General features: G+C 40.1%; 1 protein-coding gene, 1 non-coding gene and 1 pseudogene across 2 annotated transcripts in view; all 3 read right to left on the bottom strand.

The window, feature by feature from the left end:
- SORCS3 (sortilin related VPS10 domain containing receptor 3) overlaps positions 1–18,524 on the bottom strand; it is a 719,603-nt gene that overhangs the window by 37,106 nt on the left and 663,973 nt on the right. The window contains exons 15-16 of the mRNA XM_069098908.1: positions 15,759–15,876; positions 14,367–14,500 (exon numbers count right to left, since the gene is read on the bottom strand). Of these exons, the coding sequence (XP_068955009.1) occupies positions 14,367–14,500; positions 15,759–15,876 (252 nt within the window). The remainder of the gene's footprint in view (positions 1–14,366; positions 14,501–15,758; positions 15,877–18,524) is intronic.
- Positions 7,595–7,663, bottom strand: LOC138169658 (U4 spliceosomal RNA). Its single transcript, XR_011170412.1, has one exon. It is a non-coding gene; the product is annotated as a U4 spliceosomal RNA (small nuclear RNA).
- On the bottom strand, positions 10,080–13,306 carry LOC138168639 (ribosomal RNA processing protein 1 homolog A-like; annotated as a pseudogene).

Genomic DNA, 18,524 nt, shown 5'->3' with positions numbered 1-18,524 from the left:
ATCTATCTATCTATCTATCTATCTATCTATCTATCTATCTATCTATCCATCTATCTTCTATCTATCCATTAATCAGCTTCCTTATTTTATCTTATATTTTTTTGTCTTCATTTTGTTAATGAATGTTAAACTACATCACAAAGTGATGTACTACCAGTCACAATGACATAATTACATAGCTTTGCTTAACTGTTTTCAGTGTTTAGATCTTGGAGAGTGGGCTTTATTTGGGAACAGTGGGAAATATCCTGTACTAGCAATAAGAAATAATTAAGAATGAAAGTCTGTATAGGTTCCATTCAGCCTGAAGTTTCCACATATCCTGATAAACCTGGTTTATAAGTATATCAAGTTCTGTCTATGAATATTCAGTAGAAATCACCCATAGGTCCCAGTGAAGATTCTTGTAGGAGGTTTTTGCTCCCAATCCTTTAGACTTGGGTGTTTCCAAAGCATGAAGTCTCTGAACCAGACCCTCAGAGGTGCTTTTTCGTGACTTTTGTAGTATTGACCTATATGTTTTATAGGTCCATCCTGGTCCTTCAGGTTTTCAATCCTTCATTATCTTTTCACAGGGATCTTGCATTTTGATCTACCCTTGAGATTTTGTAAACTAAGTTGTTTGTCAACTAATATTTTACATTTCAATGAATAAAACATCATTCACTTCTTAAAAAAAAGCAGGGATTGGAGAGGAGGGGTTAGAATATGAAGGGGAGGCAAATAAGCATTTATCTAATACTTAATATGTGTCATGTATACAAGAAAATAGGAGACAAAGCCTCAGCCCTTGGAAAGCTTTTTTTGGAGAAATGTAAGATTGGAGGTAACCAACCTTGGGAATATACAGTTCAGAAAATATATAGTTATTGTAGAGAGACAGAGGAAATCAATACGATATGGAAAAGTTCTGAATGGTGGTATGGAGAGGTAAGGAATTTATCTGAGCCTTGAAAGCAATGTGGGAATTACATTTGTGCTTTAGGTAAGGGCTGGTGTTCTGAGCAGGGAGGAGAACTGAAAAAAATCTTTCACGAACCTTTCTCACTTTCTGTTGGAGGATTTTCACTCCACCTACTACCACATTCATACTACTGAATGAATACTAGAGCATCACGAATCATGAATTTGCCTATGCTTAGAATATTTGGCCTTGGATTTATCTGTGGAAATATTGGGGACTTGGTGTGGCAGGCACCCAGAAAGTTCCACAGGTTGGTTTATTGAAGAACCTTGGCTGAGTTTCTACTGACCTTGAGTGCAATTAGTATTCTTTGGAGGGTGGCTACCATTGCAAGCTGCCTTGGGAAGGAGAGAGATTTCTTAATGTTCTCCATCTTACTGTGAAATGTTCATCTTCAGCACTTCGGCTCTGTGCAGTAAAATATACCTGTTAGTAACTCAGTAATTAAAAATGTGCTCATATGAGGCCCAGTGCTTTGCCCCAAAGATGGAAAAAAGTCTCATTAATATTTAATAACATTAAGGAAAACATCACTGGGGGCCCCCAAGCTGTGGGTTTCTTCATTAACTAGAGCTAAATGTATATTAAAGTCTCATGGAGCTGCCCAACTTCCCTCCACAGCCCTGGGGTTTGCATGATTTAGGTGAAAAACCAGGGCCAGTTGCTTCCAGGGGAAAGGTGCTTTTCAGGCAAAGTCAATCATGAGGATCAAGGAGAAAAAACCCAGAGAGGAGTTGCTTAGAACTCTCAAGCTATGTGTCCCACTGACGCTGCAAATATACCAAGAAATTCAGCCAGGAAATAGCTTGGCTACATTTCTCTTTCAGCTGTCGTACTCCTAAACATTAAAAGACAGAAATTCCATGATGACCCTCAGTGAATAAACCTTGCCATCATCATCCTAAGCCCTAGAAGCATCTCATCTAAGTAGAAAGCCTTGAGTCACAAAGCTAATGGAGGAATTGTGGAAGGCGGGGATAGCTTTTAGGCTCTGGATCCTAGGGGCCCACCAAATCATGGCTACTATGCAATCCTCAGTGATACATGGGGCAGATGGGGTAAGAGGGGCACTCCCAGGATCTTAGGACCCATGGGATAATATTCTAGAGATAGTTAGCCTTTACATTGTACTTTAAGTTTTGCAGAGTGCTTTGAATATGTTACTTAATTTAACCCTCACAAAAATCCTGTGAGGTAGATGCTGTTATCATCCTCACTTTAACAGATAGGAAAACTAAGGCCAGGAGAGGTGAAGTGACTTGCCTAGGGTCACACAGCTAGCAAATGTCAGAGGCAGAGGTGGGAAACCTACAGCCTCAGGGCCATCTGTGACCCTCTAGGTCCTCTAGGCCTTAAGTCAAGGGCCACACTTGAGGGCCTAGAAGACCACATGTGACCTTAAGGTTCCCCACCCTTGGTCTGAGACAAGATTTGAATTCAGGTCTTTCTGATTACAAGTCCAATGCTTTCTTCATGAAAAGCCTAGCATTTTTAGCAGGCAACCAAATTCCAACACTCCTAACAGCCTCAGCCCCAACTCTGAATCCTTGAACCAAGACAGGACTATGGAAGCTAAGACTGGTGTCTGGCCTTTGGCCCATGCATAACCAGAAAATAGGAAACAAATGGAGAGTGCAAAGCCAACAACACTAGCAATTTTCACTGGCTGTCCCCCACTCCTGAAAACTCTCCCTCCTCATCTCTATGTCCTGGTTCCTTCAAGGCCCAGCCAAAATCTCACCTCTACAGTCAGCCTTTCCTGATCACCTTATTCTTAGGGCTTTCCCTCTATGGATTTTCTTCAGTTTTTCCTGTCTACAGCTCATTTGTACATAGTTATTTGAATGTTGTTTCCTCTATTACACTGTAAGCAACTTGAAAACAGTGACTGCCTTTTGCCTTTCTTTGTATGCTCAGGCACAGTGCCCAGCAAACAACAGGTGCATAAATGTATATTGACTGACTAACCTTGATTTTCACCATTACAAGAAGTTGTACAAACATTTTTTAAAAGTCACAATGTAGCTTTGCAAGTTTTTCTTTATCTGATTCAGGTAAAGTCCTGGATTAAGGTCACAAACATTGAAAAGAAGGTAATTTTATCCAAGCCTCCAGTCAGACCAGATACTGTTGATGGCAGAAGTGATTTCAGGTAAAAAAAATCCAAAACAAAAAAAAACCCCTCACTCCTCCTCCTCCCTACCCAACAAATCCTCTTTTTGTAAAAAACTCTGTGTAGTGCAAATATTCCTTTTAAACTGTAAGCTTTTAGAGGGCAGAGGGCAGGTCTGTTTAAGCTTTCTTTCAAGAAGCTCCATAATCTCCCTCCACACTACACATCTAATTTTATTTCTGTACACTCCTTCCCCTTGGACCAATTGGTTCCTTCACTGGTCCACAGATCCGCCATGTTCATTCCTGCCTCTGGGTCTCTGCTCATAGTGTTCCTTGTGTCAGGAACACTCTACCTTCTCCCTTCCCAAATTCTATCCTTTAAAGCCCAGCTAAAGTCTTACTTCCTCCATGAAGCCTTTTCTGTCTTCCCAGCCCTTATTCATCCCCTTTCTCCCCTAAACTTCTACACCATTTATAGAATGCATCACCCAATTTAATGCTTAGTTACTCATGCCTTCTTACATCCTTCATTGTTTTCTTATCTGTATAAGTGTGTCTCTCATCTCCTCAGGTAGATGACCAGCTCCTTTAGGGCAGGGACCAGGTACTAAGTACAGGGATGGATACATGGAGGGGATCAGAAAATATTAATTGCTTGATCATTTGCTTAGGTAAATCCCTCCATCCAGGGGCATTTACTAAATGGCATGGATACGATGGCTCATTGTATTTCAGAGCTCTCCCACTATGGCAGCTGGGAAACAATTGATAAAAATGTGACCTCTTGACCAAGATAGTAATGATAATAAAAAGAATGATAGCTAACATGTATAGAGCAGTTTAAGTTTTACATAGCACTTTACATATTTTATACCATTTGAGCCTCATAACAATCCTGTAAAGGTGTCATTATTATCCCCATTTAAGAAATGAGGAAACTAAGTCTAAGCAAGGTTAAGTGACATGCCCAGAGTCACACCTAAGATGTTTCTCAAGTGGAATTCAAATTGAGAACTTTCAAATACTGTCCTCACTGCTTCTTTTTCCTATCCTTCAGGCATTTATGAGGTCCCAGTGTGGACTTGGCACCAAACTGGGCAGTGGTCCTGATGAGCCAGACAGTATTAGGAAAAGGCACTACATGCTGCACTCTATTTGCTGGCTAGGCCTGCCTGAGGGCCCTCATTGGATTCAGAGCAGGCCCGAGGGACTCCTTTCTTTGGCCAGCTGACCATATGTCTCTGTCAAACTTGTCTCTGGAAGAGGCTTCACTCTCCACCACTTCAGACTGCTCTCCCTTAGGCCAGAGACGTGTTAGAGGCTTGCTGAAAGGAGGTTCTTCACAATGACCTTGAGCTAGGGGGATTTATGATGCTATTAAGTGGGAACTTCAATATTTATGCAAGAGTGTTACTGATTTCTGACACCCACTCTGGAAGGCAGTAGGAAAGGAGTGAGAGAACACAGCATTCCCCTACCAAGTATTTCTGAGCATCTATAAAATCTACATGTTTAAAGAGGTGGGGAGGGGAACAAAAAAACATTCTTCTAAAATCAGATTGAACATCTCAACTGTCACGTTAAACTATGGGCATTTAAATCCCTGTTATCTGACCCACTAAACTAGGACATTTATTTTCCCCCTTTGCTTTTGTCTCTAAGACTTAACACTAACTGTGCCATTCAGCTAGAAGTGATATGACTTTGGATCAGAAAAGTAACTAAGTGTCCACAGATAGCAGAGCTGAAGGGATCCTTGATCTAACTCCTTCCTTTCACAGGTGAAGAAAGAGGCCCAGTAAAGGGAAAGGGCTTGTATATCTCAAGCCCACAGCAGGGATCAGAACCAGCCGTAGGCTCTCAGCAAGGATCAGAACCAGCCCTAGGCCCACAGCAAGGATGAGAACCAGCCTTAGGCCCACAGCAAGGATCAGAACCAGTTTTAGGTCCACAGCAAGTATCATAACCAGCCTTAGTCCCACAGCAAGGATCAGAACCAGCCTTAGGCCCACAGCAAGTATCAGAACCAGCCTTAGGCTCACAGCAAGGATTAGAACCAGACTTAGGTCCACAGCAAGGATCAGAACCAGACTTAGGCCCACAGCAAGGATCAGAACCAGCCTTAGGCTCACAGCAAGGATCAGAACCAGCCTTAGGCCCACAGCAAGGATCAGACCAGTCTTGCATCACAGTATATCCTAGAAGGCTGCGTGTTTCTGGAGGAGAGGACTCCAGTTTCTTTTACTTCCTGTCATGAAAGTAGCTCTATAATCTATTTCAATACAACTGATTATTCTATTATTTCCTAATCATCTTCCTCAATTGTGGTGTCAAGTGGGTTACTAATTGACTAAAATAGTATTCTTTTCATTAAACCAGGGATTCTTAACCTTGGGTTCACAAACTTGTATGTGTATATAATTTATGTAAAACTGTATGTATTTGTGTGTATATATATGTGTGTGTGTGCATATGTATACACATGTGTGTATATACTGTATGTATGTGAGTATATTGTGCTTAATACATGTGCATATAAATATACTGCATATATTCATATATACATATATACACAGATACACTGCATATATATATACATAGGAAGATATTTGTGTGCACATGTATATATGAATATATAGCATATACTGATATCTACAAATATACACACACAAATGAATACATACACATGTGTGTGCATATGTGTCTATATTCAGCATATTTGTGTGCATATGTATATATGCAGCATATTTGGGTTCATATGTGTGTGTGTATATATATATATATATATATATGCAGAATCCTCATGGGCATATGTGTATATATAACACTGTATTTTGATATAATTGGCTTCCTTTGTAATTTCCTTATGTATTTAATTTTATGCGTTTGAAAACAATTCTCAGAGAAGGCGTCCACAAGCTTCAGCAGATTGCTCATGGCACAAAAAGGCACTAGAACATCTGAACTAAACCATGCTGCTTTTTTTCTTCCTAGAATGTCTAATTCAACACAATTACTCTCAGCTGGGTGTCTCAGAGGTAACAGCTAATGATCCCCGTGTGGTAGGGACTGGTAGAACATGTCTCAAGGAACCACCCAGAGATAGATCACTCAATCCAAACTCTGCCTGAACAAGAACGCTCTCTTCAGAAACTCTATAACTTGCTGTGCACCTTCTCCTTTAACACCTCTAGTGATGCGGAACTCATTACCTCATGAACCAGCCTATTCTGCTGCCGGACAGCCTTCCTAAATTAAGCCAAAATAACATCTATGCATTAGGCCTATGTCTGTCCCTTAGAGACAAACAGGATACGTTGAACCTGTCTTCCATGTGAGCTATTTTGGGATCATGATCATGTTCCCCCACAGTCAACTCTTCTATAGACTAAACCTCCCCGCTTCCTTCAACTGATACATCTTAAGACTAGAGGAGAAGGAGTCCATAAGGAATTATTATTATTTGATTTTCCATGTCTGAAAATTCTTTATGGCATTAAAAAAAAACTTTTTGTTAAACACTACTCATGCTTATCCTCTGATCATTTCTATTATCTGTTATTTCTGAATGATGCTGCTTCTTCTAATATAAGTTTCTCCCCATGGGGTTCTCTCCATCCCATCTGATTACTCCTTTAAATTCAGAATTTAAAATGATTTAGAATTATAAGGGACCCTAGGGATCATCTAGTAGGACCCTTATGTTTTACAGAAGGCTAATCTAAAACCCAGAGAAATGAAGTGACTTGTGTGTGTGTGTGTGTGTGTGTGTGTGTGCGTATTTCAACAAACAGAATGTGTCCATATAAAAAAGTACCAGGCCTCTAAACTGGTCCCCTTGGGGAAGGGTAGGATGGTAAACACTTATTCTAATGAGGCTGTCATTGAATAAAATATTTCTAGTAACCTCTCCTTAGCAGAGGTCTTCTGAACTTGTGGCATGCTCTTTTGAATTTGTTCAGTGGTGGCATCCTCTGAGGATGTGTTTGATTTTTTGAAATAGCTAAAAGTCATTTATAGTCACTTCTGGTGAATAAGGTGAAGGATCAAGCTGTCTGATACCATGTGGGATCAAAACAAGATATGCCTAGAAAATAATAATATTCATTTTCTTTTATGACTCACTGGTCACAGAATGTTAGAACTGGAAAGGACCTTAGAGATTGTCTAATCCAGGGGCGGGGAACTTGTAGCCTTGAGGTCACATGTGGCCTTCTAGGTCCTTTGGTGCAGCCTTTTGACTGAGTCCAAGTTTTATAGGAAAAATCCTTTTATTAAGGGGGTTTGTTCTGTGAAGTTTGTATTCAGTCAAAGGGCTGCACTTGAGGACTAGAGGGCCACATGTGACCTTCAGGCTGCAGGCCCCCCACCCCTGGTAATTCATCCCCACCTCAGTTTACTCATGAGGAAACTGAGACCTAAAGAGAGGAGGTGATCTATCCATGGTCCTGCTGTGAATAAATGGCAGATCTGGAATGCCAGTTCTGTTCTTATTTGGATGCTATGCTTAATGCTCTTTCAAATCAGGAATAATCATGCCTCAAATAAACCTCATTGGCTATGCTACTGCCCCTGCACAAAGCTCCAGTCCTCTTTCCATGTCATAAGCTTATACTTTCTTCCTAAGGAAAGAATCCAACTAATTGGGATGTGCTACATAAACCTGCCAAATAAAATGGAATATATTTGGAAATGTTTCTAGCAATGGTAGCTTCAGTAAACAGCTGCCCCAGGTTAAACTTTGATGGACTGCTCTCATCCAGATCTATAAATTCTGGTGTGTTAAAAGCCAGTCCTGTTACTTTTTGGTCACACTGTGGAGTGCCAAAACTAATATACACTTTTGGTGCAGGAGAATAACAGGAAGACAAGAAGAGACCTGTCCCATCTTAAACCATTGGGGGAGAGAACAGATGTATAATGAGAATCTTAGTCCCATAGAGATGTTATGTTTCCCAGCTTTGTTGAACAGGGTCTCAATACACCTTGCAGAGACATAAAGAAAACAAATGTTATATTACATACAGAAATCTTGAACAGAACCTCCAAGTCACAACACATTAGAAAATGCAGAGGGAATATTAGATGTGTCATATTCTTCAATCAGTCTCCCTGCTCCCCCATCATCTTTCTCTTTTTCAATCTCTAAGTATCCATCAATCCTTCATGGAAGTCTACACAATTACCCAGGTCTCTCCCTTCCTTTTAAAAGGTCTTCATTTGACCCTGCTATTTGACCCAAGCTACTGTCCTATGTTCTCTTTTTCTTAGTCATAGTTCTAGACATATTCATTTATTCTTGTTGCCTCTCAACCCTCCGTAACCTGAGTTCTGACCCACATGACCAAAATGAAACTACTTTCTCCAAAATTTACATTGATCCCTTGATTGCTAAAAACAACGGCCTTTTCTCACTCCTCAATCTGTAGTTTTTGTCACATCTAGAAGAATATAAATGTCTTTTTTTAAAAAGATTTATTGATTTTTTTTTTGTTTCCAAGATTCACTTTTGTAAGATTTTGAGTTTTACATTTTCTCCCCTTCTTTTCCCTCTCCCCTCCCCAAGATGGCATGAAATCTGATATAGGTCATACATGTACATTCATATTAAACATATTTCCACATTAGTCATGTTGTAAAGAAGAATTAGAACCAAAAGGAAAAGCCGCAAGAAAGAAAAAAAAGGAAAAATAATATGCTCTGATTTGCATTCAGACTCTATAGTTCTGTCTCTGGATACAGATAGCATTTTCCATCATGAGTCTTGCGGAATTGTCTTAGATCATTGCATCAATGAGAACAGATAAGTCTATCAGAGTTGATCATCACAGTGTTGCTATCATTGTGTACAGTGTTTTCCTTGTTCTGCTCACTTCACTCAGCATCAGTTGTTCATGCAAGTCTTTCCAGGTTTTTCTGAAGTCTGTCTACTCATCATTTCTTATAGAACAAAAGTATTCCATTGCATTCATATACCATAACTTGTTCAGCCATTCTCCAATCGATAGGCATCCCCTCAAAATGTGAATTTCTCAAAGGAAGAAACTATCTCACTTTGATTGTCTTATTCCTTTTAGCATTTGAATCCCCAGTGCTTAGCACAGTGGAATTATTTTTGCCTTATATCTAAATCATTTACCAAGTCTTTCTGATGCTACCCCCCCAACATGTCTTGCATCTGTTCTCTCTTCTCACAGCCATTTCCTTTGTTCACTCTCTCATTATCTCTCAGCTGTATTACAATATCTTCCTAATTGGACTCTCTACTCTTATTCTCTCATCTTCTCCCCTACTCCTCTACACAAATGACATTTTTTTTTTGTAAAACATAGGTCTGTTCAAGAATATTCAATGTCTCCCTATTGCTTCAAGAATAAAAAAGCAAACTTGGCATTTAAAGCATTCCATAAGTTGGTTCCTATCTAACTTTCTGGATTCTATAATTTCCTACTACTATCCTTCAGGAATTATTCTGTCTGACCTACACTTTGTTCTCTACATGCACAATGCCATCCCTCATCTCTGTACCTTTGTACATACTGCCCCTCATGCCTGGAATGCACTCCTTCCTTACCTCCAATGCTTAGAATTCTTAGCTTCCCTTAAGCATCAATTTAAGAGCCTCCTTATGGTCATCACCTTCCCTGATCTTTGTAGCTGGTGCTCTCTCCTTCCTGAAATTGCTGACATTTACTTCTTTATGTATCTCTTTTATCTGTCCAGCAAAAAGGGAACATATAATTTTTGCTGCAGTACCTTGCACTGTGCCTTGCACAAACTAGGCATTAATTGAACCAAATTGAATTAAATACTTGAATTCAATAACCAAAATAAATCCAACTTAACAGTCAAAAATATGTATTTCACAGTCAGGTGGATGCCACATGATGGATACTTTTCACATCTGCATGGCACCCACATTGCTAGAAATATATTGCTGTACTTGTGTTTAATAATTGAAAATTACTGATCCCAAATGTGAAACCATCCTTTGGCTCTGAAGTGCCTGTCTGAATAACCATGAAAAAGGGTCCTGCTATCATAATTTAAATTCCATTCCATCTTAAAAATGCAGTGAGTCTGACTGAAGACAAGCTTTCTAAGCGATGGGCATCCAGAGTGCAGGGGACAGATAGTAGGAGAACCCATTAGCATAGTGACCTAGGAAGCAATCATTTACCAAATGAAACACATGATAAGAAGTACCTTCAAAGTCTGGGGCCCCACTGTAGGTTCAGTCCTATAAGTAGGGTGGCTAACTCCTTTAAATGAAGTTGGTTGGGGAACGGAGTGGTTTTTCTTTCTCTACCCCAACTCAGGGTTAAAAATTTCAGAGATGGACCAAATCTGACAATTCCTGACTCAATCCCTTTTTACAAGTTAGTGCATCTTCTAAACCAATGATGTCATACTCAAATAAAAATGGACCCTTGCTGGCTGCACAATGATTTAGAAAACCACAAATTAATAATATCTATGTTGTATTCTATATTTTTCTTTTGTTAAACATTTCCCCATCACATTTTAATTCATTTTGTGCTGTTTGGGATTCTTGCCCACCATTTGGCTGTGAATTTCACACCTCTGTTCTAAACTAATTGGGATATACTCTATAAACCAGCCAAATAAAATTATGGTACAAACTCTGATTGGCAAGGGGGATAAAGAAACCTCGCATTTGGGGTCAAAAGGATTTGCTCCAGTTCACAGCACTATGGGGAGAGTTTGCACCCCTTCCACAAATAATTCTGAGTAATCTGTATGTGGAAGGGAATTAGTTTAATAATGAAAGAATGGGACCCTATTGTCCTAAATGGTTAGTGAATCACACGGCCCAATATTTATATCTTTTTTTTCTTTCTTATGCCACAACTCAGTTTTTACTGCTGAAAAAATAATGATGTTTTTAATGCAATCCCTTGCTAATGACATCCTGGAATACTTATTTGCCTTGTTATGGAAAATATTTCTTCTCCCTACTCTTTTTTCTGTAAGTTGGAATCCTCGAAGATCACTCAGAAAACCAGTCCTAACACTTAGAAAACATTAAAGATCTTTCCTTGTGTTCTTTTTACTCTTCTACCTAGAGGTCTGAAAAGCACCCTTGGTTCTAGAGACCACAAAATTTGTTTATTTTTCCTCTTTAAGAAAACTGTTGATCTGCTGACACTCCTGTTTGGCCTTTTCGGAGGGGGAATAAATCACAATCTGTTGGATTTTTCTGTGCTCTTTGCCAATTTCCTCTGAGATAATCTGTCCTTATCTTGCTGGGGAGGAACAATGCTATTTCTACTAACCCACTAATGTTTCTTTTTTATCATCCTAGCAGTACCTACATCCCGACACTCTATCTTTAGGTCACTGGTTCTACTTAACTATAACTCTTTCAGATTAACCATTTCTGAAGAAACCTTTGAGGTTACCTGGGGAGCAATGTGGTTGCTTCCATTAACAACTTGCTTCCTTTACTTTGTGACCAATTTAGGGGTTCCTATGTCATTACTTTCTAGCTTTGGGGAAATAATAGGATGTGCTGGCAATCCTTTCACAGCAGGAGTTTCTGTATAAGCCTTCCAAAGTGTGGTGTGCAAGTTTCTCATCTGCTGTTCCTTGGTCTCTACCTTTTTACAAGCATCATTTTTTCCTGCTTTTGCCAATGGCTGGTATCACTTCAAGGTCTGTCGATCCTTGTGTGAGGCTTTTTTTTTCATTCTTTCGGATCTCTGTTTCATCATTCTTATTTGCCCCCTGGAAGCCATCTGTTGCTTCTCTGGCTTTTCGTCCTTGACCCTTTTTTTTTCTTTTACATGCTCTCCTTAAGCTGTTGTTTTGAGAATTTAAGGGAATAGCTGTTTCAGACATGCCTATCTCATATTTGTCTCCTTTCTCTTCATAGTTCTTGACCCATCTTTCTCAAGAGTCACAGCTGTCTCCATATTTTGCTTTTCATCTTTTTTTTCCTTTTCTCTTTTTGCAATTTTGATTTTGGCAAAAAAGTCTTTTTTCTTTTTTTGCTGAAGCCTATTCCTGTTCAATTTGTTAAGCCAGGGAAGGCCATGTTGAAGGAATATGCCTTCAGCAAGGCTCTGGAACTTTCTGATCAGTTTGTAGAGATGCTCCCGATTCAAGGAAGGAGTGCTTTGCCTTCTGGACATTTCAAATAGTCTATTAATGATTTCCTCATAGTTAAACTGAAGGATGAGCCCAAAGTGTCATCACTCTGTTTTTCCACTTTGGTTTTTCTTCTCTTGAGGAGGAATCCTTACCTTTCTTTCCTTTCTTTTGCTCCCTAGGGAATTTTATGGATGTTATATCATCTGATTTAGCTTCTAACAGTTCACTCTTCTCTTGGTTTGCATTTAATTCTCTTATTTTGCATTAAATAATTGCATTAAATTAAATTAAATAATTGTATTAAATGGCAAAAGAACGAGTTTGTTCCAAAATTGCTTTAAAGATACCTCCAACTGTATTAAACAGAAAAGTAGAATCCTTTGTCCTCGCTACAAGTTTGCAGAATGGAACAATAAACTTCAGGTTTGGACTTGCTATAAACTCCTACTTTAGTCTGATCTTCCACATATATGTCAAGAAAGTGGGACTTTACTCCACAAGGTGCCTGTCTGGGTACAAAATATCTTTCAGTAGGATATCCAGAAGTAGTTCAACATGACTCTTCTCCCATCCATTTTTTTTATAATACCTAGAAGGACTGTTTCAGAAGCAGGTGCGTTAGCATGTAGAACTTCTCCAAGTACAATCTGTCTATTCCAATTCACTCATGGTTCATTGTTTGCCAAAAAAAAAAAAAAGCTTGAACAAATGGGTGCTGGGTTTCTTTCTGTGTTCTTAAAAAACATGAATGAGTTGGGAAATTATATTTCCAAGTTCATCCTACAGGAGAGGTTTGCCCTGCATTCACATTTCATTCACATGAAAAACCCTTTCCATATTTTCAGTAATTCTTTGTGACTGAAACTACCCAGAGAAGGTCTGGTCTTGGGCATAGATCTCCAGAGTTCCTGACCCCATGGTCTCAGGTCAGCTTCTCATTGCCGGTTAGCAGCTACCGTGTTTCCCCGATAATAAGACACTGTCTTATTAATTTTTTTGGAAAGAAAAACACCAGAGGGCTTATTTTCAGGGGAGGACTTATATTGTCCTGCCTCAGCTCTCCTCCCCGGCACTGCTCTCAATGGCACCAGCAAGCAAATCACTGGGGAAGAACAGGATGACGCGCTCACTGCTGCAGCTCTGATTGGATGCAGCTCGGAGCGCGGCGTGCGTTCCCCCCGGGGGGTGGGGGGAACGGTGCATACAGAGGGTACCGTAATGTAGCGTGTAGCGCAGGGGATCACCTTCACTACAGTAGCAATCTCAATAGGGCTTATTTTCGGGGGAGGGCTTATTTTAGAAGAATCTTACACAGTAAGGGGAGGGCTTATTTTCGGGATAGGTCTTATTATTGGGGAAACACGATATGCTAGCTAGGTTTCCAAAGGAGGCACCAGGGCCCAAGATGTGATGGCCATGGTCCAAGAGTTCTGAGCAGCCTCAGCCATTCCTCACCTTATGCCCTGACCGTCTTCTCATCAGCTGCCCTTCCCTCCATCTCCCTCCAATTCTGGAATCATGGTTTACACATAAGTACTGAAAGATTCTTCATTTCATTCATTTGAATTCAAAGCAATATTGCAATTGCTACTGGAAAAAGTATTCTAATTCATCCCTTATGGCCCTACTCACCATTCATGTGACTCTCCAAACCAAAATACCTCTTCTTAGCCATCTCTTAGCTATCAAGGGAACTATTTCGCCAATGATCAGTATGTGGTAAGAATTTTTAAAAATGCTTTTTACTCATTCATTCATTCATTCATTCATCCACGTTCTTGTAGAAAAGACCCAGTCAACAGCTAAACCAACACACTCAGAAGTCCATAGTCAATTGTTCAGTTGATGTGTTAATGGCTGCCGTGTATATTTATCTTTGTGGTATGGGGACAGTGAAGGACATTCAGGTTCTAGCTTCAAATTCTGTAATACTTTTCCTGAAGTAGGAGCAGGATCACCCAATCACTTTCCCCCTGCTGCTTGGATAGATGAAATTATCTGCTCTGAACAGGCCGTGTTCCTACGTGCAGCACCTCCGCTGTGCTGAGCAGCTTGGGCCCAGAGCCTGCAGCATGACTGACATATAACACGCTTCTTGCCCTAGTCCTGTTTCAATCCCAGGGCAGAAGGCCATATCTGTAAATCAGTGGAAAAGGAAACCAAAAAGACTCACCATTCAAAGTCCCAGTCTGCACAGACGCATGGTTCAGAGACCACGGTTCCAGAGTAATCATGTCCTAATGCACACTGTGCTCCTGGCTTGCGTTTCTTGAATATTTTCCTTTCCCCCATGACACAAGGTTCTCCCTGTAAAAAAGAAACCATAGTGAAAGGGTAGAGGTGAAGGGCGAGGTTGGCTTCTCGACTAATATTCCTATTGTCTTATCATTTTCCGGATGCCCTATATCAGGTTCAGGCTGCCAAAACCTCAGGTCCACCATCCTCAAATTGCATTTGGTGTTAGAATAAAGCTAAAAAGCTCCTTCTACTGTGGAGAAGGAATAACAAGGTAAGACTGGCCACCCACGCTGCTGCCAAAAGGCCAAACCACTGCAATACCTTTCCTGTACTCCATAAAGGGCAGAGGTTAACACAAGTCATTTCCCACCCAGAACACACATGTCTCTAAAAATTTTACTGGGCTCTACTGAAATGCTCCTACTGAGCAGAAAGGACCCCCATTTTGGTAATTCAGTTACTTCTCTAATTACTGTGTGATTATTGCACTAAAGACAGATAAGTGGAGCAGTGGATAGACCACTGGGCCTGGAGTCAGGAAGACTTATCTTCTTGAGTACAAATCTGGCCTCAAGACACTTATAAGCTGTGTGACCCCTGGGCAAGTCACTTAATCCTGTATGCCTCAATTCTTTCATCTGTAAAATGAGCTGGAGAAGGAAATGGCAAGCCATTCCAGTATTTTTGCCAAGAAAACCCCAAATGAGGTCATGAAGAGTTAGACACAACTGAAAAATACTAAACAAAAACTATTATACTAAATGGCAATAATATTAGCTTTAAGTAAAATCATTTTATGTGGTTCAGACCATTACAACTTTGTAGAAAGAGCACTAGATTTTGGAGTCAAAGATCTATCTGGTTTTAAATTCCAATTTTTCTACTTACTACCCATGAAACCTTGGGGAAGTCACTTAGTATCTCTGGGTGACAGAGTTTCCTCATCTGTAAAAATGAGAGGATTGGGCTACATGACATCTACTGTCCTTAACAGTTCTAAAGAGATGCCCCTATCATCCTTCCTTTAGCCTGTCTGATTTAATACCCAGTCTCCCAGTAGGCCACTGAAGTCCTTCAAAATCACTGAAATGCCAAAGGAAACAGGAGATCCTTAGTGACTTTTCCTCATAAAGAGTTAAAACTATCTGAGTAAAAGTATCTGAGAATGACATCTAGGTATAAATTCCTTCTGGGGAAATTAAGTAGTTCTCATAATTTCTCTCCTCTTTGTCCTAGGTGGAAGGACCCACAGTAAGAGTTTCTGCAAAGACAATGTCAGGAATGTGGTGAAACTTTCAATTGAGAAAGCAGAGGCAACTGGGTCTACCTGATTAAGCAAGTGCCAGGTCTGGAAGTCATCCTTGTTGCACCTTCGACTGAAGATGGATTTGTAGTCCACTTTCACCAGCTGCCACTCAGAGCGAAGGCTGAAGTGGCCAAAAACTCTAAGGGTTTGAGAGAGAAGAAGAGATAGGTCAAGAGTCACCAAAACAGTAGCACTACTGGGCAAAAAATATTGCTGAGAATAATTGCAAGCTACAGCCATTCTACCAAAAGTTCCTCTCTTTCAGTCAGTTAGTTAATAAGCATATATTAAGTGCCTACTATGTTCCAGGCACTGTACCAAGCACTGGGGATACAAAGAAATACAAAAAGCAGTCCCTGCCCTCAAGGAGCTCATAATCTAGGTAGAGGACAGGTAAACCAATATACATATGTATGTATGTATGTATGTATGTACACACACACGCACACATACATACAAACAGACATATACACATACACATACACATATCTACAATATATACAAACAAGCCATACACAGAATAAAATTACCAGGGGGAAGGCTAGAATTAAGAAGGATTGGGAAAGGCTATCATAGCATTCAAGGAGTTCTCCGGATAAAGGGATGTCTCTTTTAACATTTTTCTTGATTACATTCTGCAAAGATGCTTGGTTAGAAGCTCAGAAGCATGACCCCTTCTGTATCATCTCTTATCACACCAAAAACAACAGCAGTCTCAGAAAGTGGGCTCATCTGTATGTACAGTAAAGAGCCACACAACCTGAGTGACTATAGTGATCAATACTGACCTTTCCAAAGGCTAGCATTTGAAGGGTTCGATAAATATGAAAGATCGATCCTTTCTAGAAAAGTAGAAAAGAAACTCACAGATTTTTCTAAACTCTGCCCTGGTTGCACATTATGGAATCACAATATAGCATATCTATCAGAGTGATTTAAGAGGGTGAGTAATCATTACATTACTGGAACCCAATCCAATTGGAGACCTGCCTTTCTGTGACTGGAACAGTATCCATATCCTCCTCACATCACCATTTGGGTGTCTTTTCTTGCCTGGGTTATGACATTCTCTTGGTGATATCCAAGACAATTACTTAAGAGATTTTTTTCTTCTGTTTAAGAGACATGTATATTTTGGGAATCCAAACTGCATTGAAGCAGGAGATACTCAGATCTGGACCTCTTGATTTTATTTGCTTGGAGAATTCCCAATGTACAAACGCCTTCTACCAATTCCTTGACCTCTCTGCAGCCTCTGACACTGTTGGCCACCCTCCTTTCCTTAATACTCTCTTCTCTCTAGGTTTTTAAGGTACTATTCCCTCCTGGATCTCTTCCTATTTATGTGACCACTCCTTTTCACTCTCCTTTGCTGGATCTTCATCCAGATCATCCCCAATCTGCTCTGGGTCCTTTTCTCTTCCTTCTCTACTTATTTCACTTGGGGATCTCATCAGTTCCCATGGTTTCAATTGTCATCTCTGTGGCAATAATCCACAAATCTATTTATCTAGCCCTAAACTTTGTCCAGTGTCTTATCTCAAATTACCTATATCTTGAACATCTTGAATTGAATCTCTCAGAGACATCTCAAACTCAACAGGTCCCAAACTGAATTCATTATCTTTCCCCTCAAACCCTACCTTCTTCCTAACTTTTCTATTTATCCTTCTAGGCATCTAGGTTTAAAACCTAGGTTTCATTTTGGCTCCTCATTCTTTCTCAACCTGTGCCTCCCCCAACCTCTATATACAATTGGTTGCCAAGGCCTATTGATTTTGCCTTGATAATATGTCTCATATACTATCTTCTCTTTTTTGTTTCTGCCGCCTGATGCAGGTCTTTATTACCTCATGCCTTGACCATTACAAAAGCCTGCTGGTTGATCTCCCTGCTTCTAGTCCCTCCCAGTTCTCATCTATCTTTTACAGGGTTGTTAAAGTGATCTTCCTAAAGCCTGACCATGCCCCTCCAGATTCAATAAATTCCAGGGGTTCCCTTATCATCTCTAGTATCAGATCTAAAGTCCTCTGTTTCATGATTAAAGCCCTTCCTAACAACCTGACTCCCATTTCCCATATTCTTATACTTTCCTTCATCCACCACGTACGCTGTGATCCAAAGATCCCGGTCCCCTCGTTGCTCCTTTAAGACACTCCCTAGCTCTGGACATTTTCTCTATCGTCCATTCCTGGAATGCTCTTCCTCCTCCTCATCTCCACTTCTGGGCTTCCCCTGGATTCCTTGAAGTCCCAGATAAAATCCCACCTTCTAAAGGAAGTCCCTTAATTCTACAACTTTCCTTTTGTTATTTCCAGTTTATCCTGTATATAGCTTACTTGTATATAGTTGTTTATACGTCGTCTCTGCCATTAGACTGTGAGCTCCTTGAGAGCAGAGACTGTCTTTGCCTTTCTTTATATATCCAAGCTTAGCACAGTATTCAGCACATAGTGGGACCTTAATCAATGTTTACTGCCTGACTGACCAATCAATTGGCAACTAGTTTGTCATTTAAAGTCCTCAAGAATTCCTGGGATGCTTAGAGATGAAATGACTTGCCCATGGTCATACAGCAAGTATGTGTCAAAGGAGAACTTCAACCTAGGTCTTCCTGAGTCTGAGGCCAGTTTTCTATCCACTATGACACACTGACTCTAACTGCAAATCATGATATGATGAAATAAAGTGGATCAGAGAAGATTATAGAACTCAAATTAAAAGTATATAAGTGGGTGAGAGAAGAAGAAGAAGAAGAAGAAGAAGAAGAAGAAGAAGAAGAAGAAG

Source organism: Petaurus breviceps, unplaced genomic scaffold (genome assembly GCF_028583685.1).
Source record: "Petaurus breviceps papuanus isolate PSGF00001 unplaced genomic scaffold, PetGlider_PUasm1.0 37, whole genome shotgun sequence".
Taxonomy (NCBI): Eukaryota; Metazoa; Chordata; class Mammalia; order Diprotodontia; family Petauridae; genus Petaurus; species Petaurus breviceps.
Note: the sequence above shows the minus strand (reverse complement) of the source record. Positions and strands in the feature narration are given on the sequence as shown.